At 44.5% G+C, this 15,909-nt stretch overlaps 1 protein-coding gene across 4 annotated transcripts in view; it reads right to left on the bottom strand.

The window, feature by feature from the left end:
• The window catches only part of MBNL3 (muscleblind like splicing regulator 3), a 115,490-nt gene that overhangs the window by 13,355 nt on the left and 86,226 nt on the right, over positions 1–15,909 (bottom strand). For 2 of the 4 annotated variants that reach the window (XR_010919679.1, XM_067548015.1), the window contains exons 4-6: positions 15,663–15,863; positions 13,605–13,841; positions 5,486–5,636 (exon numbers count right to left, since the gene is read on the bottom strand). Coding sequence is in view for 3 of the 4 variants with exons in the window: in XM_067548015.1 (XP_067404116.1) it covers positions 5,486–5,636; positions 13,605–13,841; positions 15,663–15,863 (589 nt within the window). In the remaining variant the exon portion in view is untranslated. Of the gene's footprint in view, positions 1–2,981; positions 3,018–5,485; positions 5,637–11,272; positions 11,327–13,604; positions 13,842–15,662; positions 15,864–15,909 lie in introns of all 4 variants that reach the window. The other 2 variants (XM_067548017.1, XM_067548016.1) reach the window with 2 other exon arrangements.

Consider the following 15,909-nt stretch of genomic DNA (forward strand, 5'->3'; position numbering starts at 1 on the left):
AAGCAAGACAGCGTTGGGGGGGGGGGGAAAAAAACAAGAGAGAAGGGGAAAAGCCAATTACAATTATAATTAAGGAAAAAACTAAAACATTCTCAACACTTAGTACATTTATAAGCAGAACAATGATGTATCAGACTTCGAGGGCCAAATTTCCAAAGGAGGCCAGGACGGGGCTCGCTAACCAACACTCACATCACTGCGTGCGTGTAGGTGGCAAGACACGCAGTGAAGGCACGGTCCGTTTGTGGGTGCATTCCAGTGCACCCGTCCCAGCCCGCTTTGAAAGTTTGCCCCCCAGTTATGAATTAAAAGTACATGGTGCACTTCATAGCAAATTTTCCGACAAGACATTGTCGTCATGGCACATATTACAGCTACGATCCCACTGGGTAACATGGCTAGCAGCTGCAACATCCCTTTCAATGTGTTCTCTCCCCTCTCTACGACAGGGCCGTCCCCTCGGTACAGCACAGAGCTGAGGGACACCTGAGCTCTGTATGTACAAATTCTCCATCTTTTCCTTCTATACAATTCTACAGGATTTGGTAGAATTCCCTCTTGGGGGGAGGAGGGAAGAAATAACTCCAAATGTTTACAGTCCCCTTTGACAGAAACAGCCCCCGAAATGATAAATCGACAGTGGTTCTATAGACAACCATGAGACACAGTAGAGATCTGTAATCTTTCCGTCAGACTCAGAAAGCTTTGCTTGTACATAACGCAGCGGTTAGAGGAAGCACTGCCAACACATGCAGATTGCATTCCAATGGACAGCACTTCACAGGGAAAGGGAGGCGGCTGCTTCCTGAGGAACTGGTGGGGAGTTTACGAGGTATGACTGCTCTTGCAAACGTGGGCGATAAAGAGAAGAGCACGAAGATCAGCTCAACCCTTGTTATTTGCGCCAGAGCGCCATTAGCGTCCAGGGGAGTCAGAGGAGCACCTGAGGGGAGGAGACCCCTTCCAACTGGCCCTACCTGGGCCTGCGGATGTACATTTAAATCTGCAAAGTGGGAATTCACGTTAAGAGCCTGTCTGCATGTACTGATAACGGTAGCACCAGTCTGTCCTGATCCCAGCAGTGCTGGCTTACACAAATACTGACCCGGGCGGTGTATGTGGTTCTCTGTTACACTCTAACAGTGTCGTAGGCTTCCCTGCAAAGCCCTGGGGGAGATGCTGGAAGGGCTTTAGATCTGTCCCCTGCCCTGACTGTAGTTATATAAACAGTCTTGGGGGGGGTCTAATGGTAGGGGTTGGGGAGGGTGCTCCACCTGGTGGCTGGGGGGGAGGGGGAATGGGAACATGTTTGTTAGGGCACGGAGAGGGCACCCTCCAAAGCTCAGCTTTTGATCACTGACTGGAAGAGAAGTGGCACACCCTATCTTAGGGCAAAGTCCCTTGTCCTTTCTTCCCAAGCTGTCTGGTGCGGACCCCCGTTAGCTGGTTCCCAACTTCAATCCCCAGCGCAATACAAGTCCTTCGGGCAAGGGAGAGTCACCGGGCCTGCTACTCCAGTCAGAGCAGCCTTTGTGGGCAGGCAGTCCATCGAAGTCAGTAGAATCACTCGACTAGAGCCCTTCTGAGAGAGAGGAGAATCAGGCCCGGAGCTCAGGAGACAGGCACTCCCCTGGGCTTTGTGCTCGGAAATGGAAGCAGTGCAGCCGTGTGCATGTCTGTGCTCTCGGGGGCATCCTGCACTGCCGGCGTCTCCACCGAGAACAGTGTATGAAGCAGCAGAGCCCACCAGATACACAGGATTTGGTTGCTCAACTCTTCTGGAAGCTAGTTTATGGGGAAATAAGTGACTGGCTCCATAGTCTGATGACCTGGAGACGTGAGGGTCTCTGAAAGCCATTGCCACAACACACTTCTATGGCCTATTGGGTAGAAAATGAGCTTTGCGCAGCTTTAGAGGTTTAACAGCGAAAGCAATAGCTCTTAGTTCATTACTGCGGATGTACATTTAAATCAGCAAAGTGGGAATTCACGTTAAGAGCCTGTCTGCATATACCGATAACGGTAGCATCAATCTATCCTGATCCCAGCAGTGCCGGCTTACACAAATACTGACCCGGGCTTTCAGATCATCCCCTCCCCCTCTCCCCAAACTGGGCTCCTTCGAGTGTCTGCATTCATTTTCCACTCCTCCCCAATGGTACTGTTATGGGAACACTGGACCGTTACTGGTCTAGCTTCATCCCAGAGTAAAGGCTGAAAGTCCATCCTTAACCTACCCTGCTACAGCCAGCTCTGCAGCTGGGAGGGTGAGGAGCCTTCCCCTAGGGTTCACAGACCAATGTCTGAGTCTTAACGTGAACCGGGCACAAGTGCATTGGGTGTGTTAATCACCACATTCTAGGCTGAACTCTCGGGTTCCAGCATTGACAGCAGCTCCTCCTCCTTAGCACTTCCTTCCTGGGTAGATTTCAGTCACACCGTCAGTGTTATCTTGATGTGATTTTTGGGGTCTACACAACACAAGCAATTTCCTCGGCAGCATATTTACGAGCTATCTGCAGCTGGTGCAAACCAGCATCGCTCCACTGACTTGCAGAGCCATGCAGATTTATAGCAGCTGAGGGGTTGGTCCTAAGTGCATCTCTGATTAGAACAATCTTATTTTTTTACAAAAAATTAGTGTTACGAGAGATTAATTATTCCCAGAGGCGTGACTCAAATCCAACCTCCAATACGCAGGATGCCTGGTAGTCAAGACACAAGAATCGTCCCATGGCCATTTCCTTTTATAGCATGGCTAAATTCAGTCCACAAAGATACTTGTGTGTCAAGCAGATCCTCTTGTTAGTCACATGAATTACCACATTGCACAGAAATTAAAGGGATACAACCATCTGAGCCATCAAGACGATTGGATAGTCAGTCACACCACTCAGCCACCCACGTTCTCACGGTCGCACAGTAACTCGCTGTCTCTTTCAGGTTAGGGAAAGTTGAGAAGTTTGTGTAGAGAAACCTACCAACGCTTGCAGTGGGTGTCATGCACAGTACTGACCCTGCACACCATGCAGTGAAGCGTGGAAAGATGAACAAAAGGGATATTTCATTAGTGAAGCTTTCGTGTTAGAAATAATTTTAACTCAAAGCAGGTGTTCTCTTTGCAGCATTCAGTATTAAAGCACATGCAAAACACAGATTCGGCATATTGATACAGATATTTTAAACTTAGTTTTAAGACCACAGCAAACCAAAATCATTCTTGGATTCTTGGGTAGAGAATGCATTTCCCCTCCCACTGTCAGAATTAAGTGATGAGTTGCACCATGAGAGACGGTGTCAGTCGGGATCATTTTATATCACGCGTGTTAGTTTCTTTTGGGGGACTGGATATTTTACAATTAACACATCACTCTATATACAATATACAAACTGATCACATTAGAGGCAATAGTGTTTCACTTGCACAAACTGCACTTTCTAAAGTCTTTGCTTGTTCTGCTCGCTTGTCCATTTTACAACAGACAAAGAGGTTACCCCTGAAGCAGGTGTTGTGGTTTTAAAGTCTCTATATTAAGCTGAAAGAGGCAGTTTGTCTGGTCTTGACACAGCTCTAACAGTGGTGCTATTTCAGGTTTATGCAGTGGTTTCCCTTGTGCAGCGTCCCAAATCATCAACTGTGCATCTGACCACAGTGTAACTGACACAGGAAAAACTTATCGAAGCAAACATTTTGCATGGCCTCGTGCTGGCAGAGTCTGCCCGGCTGTCACCCTCCAACCCAGAGACTGGTTGTGTCTGAATGGAGCTGAATGCACAAAGGCAGAGGCCAAATTACAGGGCTACAGTGATGATAGATGGGGTGAGAGGCTGCAGCCCAATGGAAAACCAATATCTGGCACAATATTGTGGGGTGGGAATGTTTTGATGGCTAAGGTGGACTCTTCAGTTCTTTGGTATCAAAGAAACCTGCATTTACAGGTTTTAGCTAAAAAAACCCCAACACGCTTATTCTCTGGTTGTTGATTTGGTCTGGTCAGATCAGTGCTAAAGTCAAAGGCATGATATGGCCATAAGAGTTTGAAGCAAAAGCTACAATTATTGTGCTAATACCACTAATACGCATCAATATGTAGATTTTAGTCACTGTGTCTCAAGAAGCTGAGACATGGAGCCAGGCTGAAGGATTTGGCCGGTTAAGAAATTCTCAGCATTGTCTGATAGGAGGCATGTGAGAAATCGGACAAAACATACACCCCAGTGGAAGGAACATGTCCTCTGGCATCAAAAGGAGGTGCTGTGAGATCAGCCCACCACTGTAAACAGCACTTTGCAGAGTGTGATCAGTGATACTTTCTACTTGCTTTCTGTCTGTGAACATGAAAAAGCTACTAAACTGGCAGAACAAGTCTTATCCACACCTGCATCCTGATTATTTTGTATTTAACGTGTGAATATTCCATCTTCTCTTTGCCAAAAATCGTTGGCCTCTTTCCTTTATTAGCCAAAAAATAGAACATGCATGAAACAAGGGTTCGGGTTTCTGGAATCCAGGTTCAGTCGTCTAGCTTGACAGAGGAACCTTCCTTTGGAAGGCAGCTCTGGTCTCCTATTGTTCTCTCACCACTGGGCCTTCCTGGCTCTGAGGAGTTTTACCACCGACTTCATCTGGGCAGGAGCAGGCCCACGATGGATCAATTGACAAGGAGGGGTGTTTTTGCGTATCACTGGGCACGTGAATGAGGCATTCAACGTTAAAAAAAGGCACGAATTCTATGATGCTTTCACAAGGAAAACAGTATTAAAATTGAGAATATTCCCATATCAGCTAGGAATAATAAGTTAACTGGCTAGTCAGCAGTCTTGCCCCTCCTGCCCCCAGTCAATATCTGAACTGCATCTTCCAATTTTATCCGGAGACCTTAAAAGCAGAATAAAAGCTTGGGGGTTAAATCCTTTCTTAAAGGCATACATTTCTCTCTCGCCAAATTTTTGACCTAAGCTTTTTAAAAGCAATTTATGTAATTTACATTTATTAAAATGGGCGATTTCCTCTTTAAACATGGGGGCAGCTGGAATGTTTGGGTCACTGAGCTGTAATCGCAAAGGTTCGATGGATACCTGCAGTGCCTGGAGACTTATATAGAGAGGGATACAACATATTTTAAAGTGAGCACGTGATGGCACTACCCAAGAGTCCAGGAAGCAGTTTGGGATTCACCAACTGAACAATAAAGAAGAGCAACAAGAAGTATGAATTAGAGAAACAAGTGGCCATTCACCCTAGTCTGATTACAAAAAGAACCAAGAACGTATCTTTAAAAGTATGAAGCTTTGAATTATAGTAGGTGAAAAAGTCAAACAACAAATATTAACATTCTGTGGCTTTTTTTAAAAGAAACAATACACATCACTGCTTTGTCTACATTTTGCTACCGTCTATTACACATCTGTTCATTAACTCAATCTCTTGGAGAATATTTCTTGTATCAGAAAAAAAGATGATGAAAGTGACAAGAGAACTTACCTGTAGGGATAAATGCAGGCTGTTGCAACTGCATGTTAGCTAGAGCCTGTTGGTAGTGGAAAACGTTTGGGTTAAAGACTGTGGTGGCACCATTGTTTTTTTCAAGTGCTGGCCTCTTTGGTAAAGGTTGAAGTGCACCAGGCGGCAGGGCCTGTGGATGAGGGATTCGTTAAAGACAAGTAGCAAAAAAAGGGAAACCAAAATTAGACAAAGCATGCAATAAATAATATGGAGCCTGGCCTGCAAATCTCCTGCAACTGTATCAACTTAGCAAGACAAGAAACAGAAGAGCAGCTAATCACGGTAAAGTAGTAGGTAAAGTCACAGGTTTACTATGTAAGCAGTTAGTAAAGACAAAAAGAGAGGGTCCAGAAATTACAGTACTAGAAATGCTAAGGAAGCTTTTTAAATGGACTGATTTACACACAGAAAAAAGGAGGAAGTCATTTGGGCAGGACACAACAAAAAGCAGTTGCAGGCAACAAGTATTTTAAAAAGATCAGCTAAGAGAAACATAGTAGACGACTATTTAAAATGAGAAGATCGGCATAAGCAGCAAATGCAACAGAAAAAATGAGACGCTGGCCTCTGCTAAAGCTGTTTGTTTAAATTTCTGCTTATATGTGTGTGCATATTTCTCCAGAGACGATGTTTTTATTATGGTGGCACAGTGGTAGCAGCTGCCAGTTATATGCCTGGGTTTCTACTCATTATTTGAAATGATAAATACTCAATAGCAGGCCTGATTCTCCTTTTGCTTACAACAGCTTTACATCTGCAGCGATGACTTTGACTTCAGTAGTTACTCCTGATTTACACTAAGTAAGTGACACTAGAATCAGCCCTTTAGAAGATCAAATATTTCTTGCTGTCAGTTTATATGGAACCTGCCAAGTGACAAGGCTGGGTTTTGTCTCCCTAATAAAGCAAATCTTCTCCTTTTGTTCTATCACGTTACAGCACCTCCAGTCAGTCAAACCTGTTTCATGATCAGACTAGGGAGAAAGATCTAACCCAACTCAGAAGCTTTTCTAGGTAAATTACTCATTCTTCAGAAAGCGTGTCTCAACAACACGGTAGTAAGTCAAGTTCTTAGGAAACAGGAACTCTGCTAATGATTTATAGCTTTTTGTTGTACCGAGGGAGAGTTTCATTTTTTCTTTCCACATTGTGACAGGTAGGAAAGGCTGCCTTTCAGTTACCCCCACAATCCTTCTGCATGTAAGTTCCCACTGACTTCAATGAGAATTCAGGCATGTGGAAGCTGTACAGGATCAGGTAGTTCTGCCTAGCTGATGGAATATAGCAAAGCGATGGCTGACAAATAGGATTCTCTGGTTCAAGCACTCCTATTTCTTCAAGTGAATGTGAGTCAAGGAAGCACAAGGAGGAGCATTAGCTAACGAAGGGTTAAGGCTACACACAGAGCACTTGTCAGAAATGACACGAGGAAAGGAGCTTCTAAAATGGCATGAACGGAAATATACAGTAGACTCTATAACTTAAAACTTCCAACAGTTTGTCGCTGCACCAAAACAGGTTTCACTTACGTTTGAAATTGCTATAGGAGACTGCGCATCTGAGAAATGTCAAGCCAGTTCCCTCCAGGCAAAATGTCACTTTGTTCTACCTGTGCTTCCAGGGTTATTTTTGTTTTAACGCGATTAATTTAGAAGCAGCAATTGTACTAGCAAAAATTTGCTCTCATCTAAGCAGAACACCCCCCCTGAAGCCAGTGTGCGTCGCAAGGCAGAATTTGCACGAGGAGTATCTTAGCTGGCCAGTTTTAGAGACGGCAAGTAGAATTGGGCTACAATTTTCCCATGTGGGTACTGAAAGGTAAGCATCTACATCCATATTTAGAGACCTAACTAAGTGGCCTGATTGCCAGAGGTGCAGAGCCTGAAAATTTCATATTTCACAGATAATTATGGGATAAGGAAATTTTATTCCTGCAGACTATCTATATGTCCAGCACATATATATATATATACACACCTGTATACACGGGCTGTTCTCCACTCTTGAGGTCAGCCCTATAGCTGGTGTTAACAGAAGTAGCTCCACTTACTTGAAAGGAGTTATGCTGATTCACACTGACTAAAGACTCTGGCCCAGGCAGGCTCTTGTACTAATCATGCCCGAAAGGAAAACCCTCTTTTTCATTTATTTCCCAAAAAACCCAGACAGGAAGGTCCTAATTGCAGAGAAGCAGTTTGCCATGTGCTCGGCAGGCAATGCTAGCCTCACGGCCCTGCTGTACAGCCAGAACACGTGTGGTATCACAATGGAACTGCCCAGAGTTAAGGTGTTAGAGGTGGCACCCAGGTGCCCATCGCTTCTTCTATTTCAGAGCTGTCAGCCAGGTGACTGGCCTCTGGGCTGGTTAGTCCCATGACAGCTCTCCCAGGGTGTCTGCCAGTTTGCCGGGAAGAGCATACCCCTGCTGAGCCTGACGGCCATATATGCTACCAGGCTGGGCAGAGATTATGGAGAGGGGGAGGATTTGGGTGGGAAACTACCTCCTGTCAGGATGTGTGTTGCTTCTCCAGGCAGTCTACAAAGCTCCTGTGTTCTCCATGCTGCTGAAGGCACTGGGCCCATGATGTGGCCTGAACCAGAGGGATCCTCTTACCCACCACTGAAACACTATGTTAACAGCACACAGCAATGCAACGTTAGTTCAGGGCCAGGAGTAAAGAGCAACATCATATCCAATTGAAAAGGCCTGGGGTGTGTAGCTAGGTAGTGCGTAAGGACCTGAGCTGGGATCTGGCCAGGACATTGAGGCAAACAAGGTAAGTCTTGTGAGAAGTGGAATAAGATCTTTAATAGCCTCAAATGGTCAGGCCTGGGTTTCAGCAGCTCATGGGGATGGTGCTGTCTAGTGGCACATTTCCAAAGCCGCCAAGAACCGAGTCCAGAGGGAACTGCCTGACCTACTACGTAACAGCGGTGGCGCTCCCTGCAGCACCCACACTGGGCAGCAGGGGGCTCACGTGCAGCTTGTGGACGATGAGTGGGCAATGATGTCATCTAGCTGTGATTCGCGATCTGATTACTGGGCACCTACACCACATGGGAGAGTTTCTCCATCCCTGGCCTGAACGGCGCTGACCTGCCGTCAACCCTGCGTTCACACGTGACTGGGGCATGGCAAAGAGAAGAGCCATTCCTCAAAGCAGCGTGAAAAGCAATCTTTGCGTGTGAATGGTTGAGCGAAAGCAGATAAAAATGGGATACCAACCTGGCTGAACGCAAATGCGATTCAGAACTGGCCAACATGTTGGTTAATTTCCCCTCTGTTCATGCAGGACAGTTACTAGCTACTCAAAGTTTAATTTCGATTGTCACCTTCTTGGGGGCAGGGATTGTCTTTTTGTTCTGTGTTTGCACAACACCTAGTACAATGGCTCCGGGTTGTGACTGGACTTCCTCGTGATATGGTAACACAAATAAATAATCATTTCAAAGGGACTGAGGAGGATTTTCAAACCCCCACAAATATCAGGAGCAATCTGAGCAATATCTGTGTCAGATGATTTTTATATACTACCCTAGGAAATAATTCTTTGGTGTAGCTCTTTTACGTAAAGGATCCGGCACCAATGTTCCAAAATCCAGACTGTCCTGCTGCTTTGAGGAGAGCAGCGTGGTTCCAGGCAGCAAGTACTCAGATATTCCATGGTAGCAGGACTATTCAAGTTACTGAAGCATTTTGGGCTAAAGACCAGATCTGTAAAAGTATCTGGAGCCTGGAGATGGTGATAAGTGCTTCTGAAAATTTCACTCAGCACCTAGGACCCAGATCCACAAGGGCGCCCTTTCTGTATCTTTAAGGAACCTAAATATCTTTACGAATCTGGCCCTAAATTTTCTAGTCCAGTGGTTTTCAACCTGTGGCCACTGACCCCTGGGGGGGCCACAAACTATGTATCAGATTTCCAAAGGGGTCTGCACTGCCATTCGAAATTTTGTAGGGGTCTGTAAATGAAAAAGGCTGAAAATTACTGATCTAGTCTGTCCTGAGGATGGAGAGGGGAGAATCAAACTGTTTGCCTTTCTTCCTGCCATGTCTCCAGGACTGGGAGTGGTGGTTTCCGGGAAGACGTGACTTACACTGAGGGAATTCTCAGGTAGCCAGTCAAGCTAGGTTTGTGCCAGCGCCAGCAATAACAGACCTTTGTTATTCCCTTTCTGTGTGCCCTCACTCCCATGGCAGTGAATGGAGGCTGACGAGCTTTCCTGGGTAGCTATTGTGTGTCTTAGTCAAGGGTCTGATAGGGAATTTTACTGCCCATTTAAACAAAAACATGAAGCCTTTCAGAGGCTTAAAGGGTCCTTGCCTCTACAAATTACATCACTGTGGTAAAACATTCGCCCAATAGAGGGTTTAAACAAATGTGCCAATCTCCCAACTTCTAGGTTAGCTGCTGAACCACAGACTAGAACCAACTTTCATGGAAATCTGAGGGAGTCTCTCCATGGGTGTCAATGGGCTTTGGAGCAGGTCCTAAAACTGAGGCCTGTCATCTTACTGCATGGCCCTTTAAGGATTATAATTGCTAGCAAAACCAGCAGTGGCTGGCCAGTTTGCCATTTCCTTCAGCGGTAAACGTTTCCATTCCTACCTCAGAGGGGTAGTTTCTTTTCACAGGCTGTCATGGCGACTGCCTGCCACGCTTTGGGGAGGAAGTGGGTAAAACAGCCTCTGAAAAGAAGGCACATGGCATTTCAAGGTTTTGGAAACTCTCAGCAAGACTGACTGGATTAAAAAAATCACTTTAGTGAAAATGATTAAAAATTAACATCCTGTCGTACAACCCAGGTATGGCAAAAAAGAGTCAGCGTGAAACAACTGGCAAATGCTAAATAAAGCCCTAACTGTTGGGGTTGCTAAAGAAAAGGTTGCTGGACACAGAAGATAGTGGCTTGACTGATGTATCCATCTTTAGGTTTGGAAGGATTAGATTTGGAATCGGTAATTGTTGGTGAGCGGTGATTTCACCGTAAACACACAGACTGAGGAAAAATATTTCAGTTGAGAACAATCGAAATTTGCAGATGGGGAAAGTAGGAAATATGCTAATTGAGAACTGAGAGTTTGATTTAAGGTCATATACTTTGTACACTGTGACATGCAATGCTGGCAATTTGTATTCCCACAGTTTTATAGATTTCATTTTTTGCATCTTAATATCCACTGTCATAAAATAATTATTGTCTGAGCTCTCTTTTGTCTTTCCCCTCAGAATTTCCTGCAACTGTGAAAATTTAAATCAGTAAAATTAAAAAAGCTTAAAACCCATAATTTGCACAACTATGAAAATTTAAAATCGACAAACACTGAAAAAAATGCTTAAAAATAACCACATTATCCATCAAAATTATAAAAATACAAATCGAATTCTGCCACGCCTGTCTATATTATACTACCAGGGCTGTCTGACACATCGATGTCTTCGGATCGGAGGTGTGAAACGCATCCTACTATGTTCTATGTTTCACAATGCTACTGATTCTGTTATTTGAAAACAGGCTGATTAAAAACAGCACGATAATTAAATGGCTCCAGAAATGCAGCTGGGTTTTCTGAAGAAATGCTCTGATCATCAACCTGTGAGGCGCACCGTTTTGGCCTGGACTGTCGTGTCTGAAAGAACGTCGTAACATTTCAGTTCAGGATGGGCAGTCTCCTCATGGCACAACACAAAGTAACAAATGGAAAGGTATTCATGCAGTCTAAGATGGTCACATGCAAAGCAAGAAGGTGAAAGGTCCAAGTACCAGGTCAAAGGTTGCCTCGAGGGGTCGCTTCAGTGATCTGACAGCTGGCTGAGTCTTAATTAGCAGGCAGCGAGCACATGATGGCAATGGGCCAAAGGGGGGGTTCAAGCACAACAACAAAAAACAGCAAGCAAAGGTGCGTCAAAAGGAGAGCAACATTGTGGATAGGTGAAGAGAAAAAAAAATGAATGCATTATACAATATATTTAAAAGACTAGGCATGCACAACATGGGGTGTTTGCTACAGTTAATTGGACTAACTCTATTAGTCAGCTATTTCATCCTGGTAATCTTTAAGGTAAAAGAAATACCCCCTCACAGATCACAGAAAGCATTTGACCTAAAATCATTTCACTGACTCACGATATAGCAACTTCAGAGTTAGCAGCGGGAGCTGGATTTTTTTTTTTTAAATCATATTTTTCATGCATTGTTCAATGATATGGATCGGAGTGGCAGACTTAGGGCTTGACTCTGCAACTACATAGCACACGTGAGTCGGGGGGACTGGTCCTGGCAAGGAAGGCATCCCTGCTCAGGAAAGGTGCCTCTGCACATGCTTAAGTGATTTTCTGAATTGGGGCCCAACAGCCTGATTCTAATCCCATTGATTTCAGTGGAGTTGGATCAGGCCCCAAGTGAGTAAAATTACTTGTGCATTAAGTGCCCACAATATGAGCCCTTCAGCTAGATCTTCCTGAACTTTTCAGAGATAAACGGATCCAAAATCTACTCGACGGGGGCTTGTTCAGATGCTTTACGCCATCTGTGATTCTTGAGGAAAGATCAGAAACCATTCTTTTCTTTTTAAAAGTATTATCCTCAACAGATACAAGAAATGCATCAAACCTCTGGAAGTGAATGAATAATGGAAACTGTTTCAGTAGTAAGGGTGTTGCAACAAGCAATCAATAAATATTTTAAAGGTACTAGTTAATGGCATACAAACAGGGTTAATTACATTTGTAACAGAAGCCAGCAGCATGAATAAAACATGCATCGGCTTTAGTTTAATATAAGTGTCCTCGGTAACTAGTCAAAAGTAAAGCTTCATTTGTAAAGAACACACGAGTTTACATTTCCCCGTCCAAAGACCTGATTGGACCAGAGCTGCTCTTTCAACAAAAAAATAAAAATGAGGAATTGCTACTCCCCTCCCTTTTTACAAATAAACTATGTAGGGCAGATAAATACTGTTATATCAATTGGTTCCTCATATAAATCCTTCCAGGTAATATCGAATCTACCAGGTGGTTAGCTGTTTTATTTACATAATCCAGGGCATAAAGGTAATATTGCTTAGTGCCTGAAGGATAATTGCTTCCAGTTTTTGCATTATTTTCCATCCTGAATGGAAAGTACCCTCTTTCACTATCTGTAGGGAATGTTGCTCCATAAAAGCCAATTAGCCTTAATTCATTAGCATTTCTAAATCAGCAAAAGCAGCAGCCTTTTTAAATATTAATGATCCATACAAGAATGTAGACTAGTAGTAACTCCTCCCCCCGAAACAGCACCTCACCTCTGCAACTGGGCTTTGCAGCTTTTTGAAATGTACTTATGGCACCAGACCCTCACCTGTGTAAATGGAAGCTGCTCCGGTGAAATCAACAGAGCTGCATCCATTTACACTCGCTGAGGACGTGCCCACGAGTACTACGCTCCCTTGGCTTGTTTTCAGACCTTTATCTATCACTATGCTGCTTTGGGAAGCAAAGACTTCAATCAAAATGCACTTAGGACCTGATCCTGTCCGGTGCTGAGCACCTCTTTATAGCTATTGAGCAACTTCATCTCCCCTTGACTTGAGGGAATCATCACCTCATAGAACAGAACCTTAGTGATGGCACGCTGCGGCTTAATTTTCTAGACTCAGTGGGTGAAATCCTGGCCCCACTGAAGTCAACAGGAATTTTGCCATTGACTTGAATGGGGCATGTGTATTACCCAGCCAGTCTGTAATGACATTTGCAGTCTCTGTTTAGGAGACTGTCTTTGCACACTATTCCAACTAAAACGGTAGCCAAGGCTTGCACAGGGAAAAGTCTGTGTTCATCGGTAGTGAAGTTGCATTAATGTTTGATGCATTTCACTCCGTAACGTCATGTCGGAAGACCATGTGCTTTGCCATCACGTCCCCAAACAATGAGATGCGATGCATCATCCAGTGCATCATGCTACACCGAGTACAATGAAGGGATGGACAGATGGACACACATTCAGCTCATCACTAAGCCTTTTCCAAATATTTAGCATCACTTTTCTACTTACTGCATATATCAAATCTTTGCATAATGGCTCTATGGCTTGATGCGGCAGGTCATGCCCTTACCATTGCAGCTGCAGCTGTCTGGTTCACCTGGTGTTGAGCTGCCTTGATTTTGGCTTGCAGGTGTGCAGGGGGATGAAAGTACTTGCATTTCTCCCTAGAGCATCGGCCTTTGATGTAATCCATGCAAACTGTAACAGTGTTTTCATTTGTGTCTATCATTGCAATATCTATGGGGTGAGCATAACGGCAATCATTCTCACCACGTGTGCAATTTCCACGCTGAAACTCTCGGCAAACCTTAAAAGAAAGTCACATCGTTGAGCACGACATTCAGTTAGCCTCCTCTCAGTTTGTTCATCAAGGGGTGTCAAGACAGCGGGCTGCATTACACTAATCAAAGCTGTGCTTCTCACTCTACGTCCCTCACCCCTGCTGGGTAGCACTTACATAAACTCATGGGCTACTCAACATCAATACGGGTGCAGCATCATGATCTGGGCTGTCTAGAACATTAACCATGGGAACAGGACACAGATAGAATGTAAACCTCCCAGGGTAAATTCTGGCCCTATTGAAGTCGATAGGAGTTTTGGCATTGACTTCCAGGGGCCAGTATTTCACCCCGACCTTTAAGCTTCATTATATTTTAATATTTCTGCCATTTTTGTCTTACGGAGATCACATCGTTTAAAAATATTGGTCAGAAGAGCACACTCTCAAACGATATATTTAACGTACAAGGAGTATGCTGCCAATATCTGCAACAGGTCCTGCCTAGAAAGGACTGGTCATTTTATTTTACAATGAGACTCTGATCCACAAATTACATGACGACGTGTCTGATTACACTGAATTAAAACCCAATAATGTGCTCTTAAGGCATGGCTAGAACTGCCATCTTTGGGAAGGACAAGTCACTCCTTGTACATTATGAATAACACAATTCCAAAGGCAGAGAGCCAGGTTTCTGTAAAATGGATCTTCAAGATTTCCTTGATCTGAGGAATTAGAAAAAACGCTAACTGGGGCAAAATTCCGATGTGCTGATGATGGCGGTGTCAATTACACCTCAGTTATATGCTAATGGGGCAGGGAAGAAAGGATTGTAGCAGGAAAAGCAATCCACAGGAGAGTGTAAAGGTGGAAGATAAAGAAGGGTGGCGGCTGAAGCACCCGAATGACATTCTTTACACTGACTTCCTGAGAGATCATTTTCATCTCTGTTTATGACACCCGTGGAATTTGGCCCATCAGCCCTTAGTTCCTACAACGTATCTTCTGTCTAAACTCAACCCTTCTCTAGGTTTTAAAAAGCAGTTACAATACACATGCAGCATTACCACTCCCGGGGGGCCTCCTAAACACGCACTGACTGCAACAAGGGTGTGTCTTATCGGGAAAAGATGCCTTTTTACTCAAAATGTTTATTCAATATTATACTTACACTCCACAACCACCATCCTCCCCCGCACCCAGCCTGGCCTCCCTAGAAGTGTGAAGCTGTAAGTCTGAATGGAAACGAAACTAACACTGTGACCTTAGCAAGTGCCATTTGCATAGGGCCTGATCCAACTTCCCTAGAACTCAGTGAGAGTCTTTCCATTGACTTCAACAGGAACTGGATTGGGCCCAAATTGAAAAGAGGGAAGAGGCTGTCACCTCCTGTCCAGATTCTTCTTCGAAGCATGTCTGACTTAGCTCATCGCTAAGGAATGTTTTGCCTTAGGCTAGGTCACCCATTCACATCTAAGCCTGGCATTTGTAACACTTGCAGAAAGCCACTTGATCTCATTTTGACCTACCAGCAAAAGATAGGGCCTGCCCCACAGTGCCTGAAATCAAGGAAGAAATCGAGTTTGCAAGTCTCCAGTGACTTCCGAAGACTGGCTTGGGCCCACAGTGAGCAAACTGTTTCAGAGCAAACTTCTAAACTCAGAGAGAGGGGCCTCAAAATAGAGTGCCTGGCTAAGACAGTGGGCCAGGTTCTGCCCTGACTGACACCCGGGCACTGAAGATCAGATGTTGTTCTGGATTTACACTGCTGCACCGGGGAGCAGAATTTGTCCACTGTGTCCCTTAAATTCCCTTCCACAATATTCTGTTTTACAGTCCAAATACCTCCAGTTTATCCGTACGCATCAGTTTCTGACCAGCAGAGCCTCCTGGTACTGTAACAGTAGGATTCCCAGAAACCAGGACAGGCGTATTTGGTAAAAGTTCTGCAGGAACCAAGCCCATGCCAGGAGAGACGTGACTCAGGTAGGGGCTAAAAGCCATGGTGGGACTAGTTGCAAGTGATGGAGTCACAGGAAACGTAGTCTGTATGTAAGAAAAAGGAAAGAAAAAACATTACCACAATGCTCAG

This window comes from Emydura macquarii, unplaced genomic scaffold (genome assembly GCF_026122565.2).
Source record: "Emydura macquarii macquarii isolate MOO-44397 ecotype Brisbane River unplaced genomic scaffold, CSIRO-AGI_Emac_v2 contig_1253, whole genome shotgun sequence".
NCBI classification, from domain to species: Eukaryota; Metazoa; Chordata; order Testudines; family Chelidae; genus Emydura; species Emydura macquarii.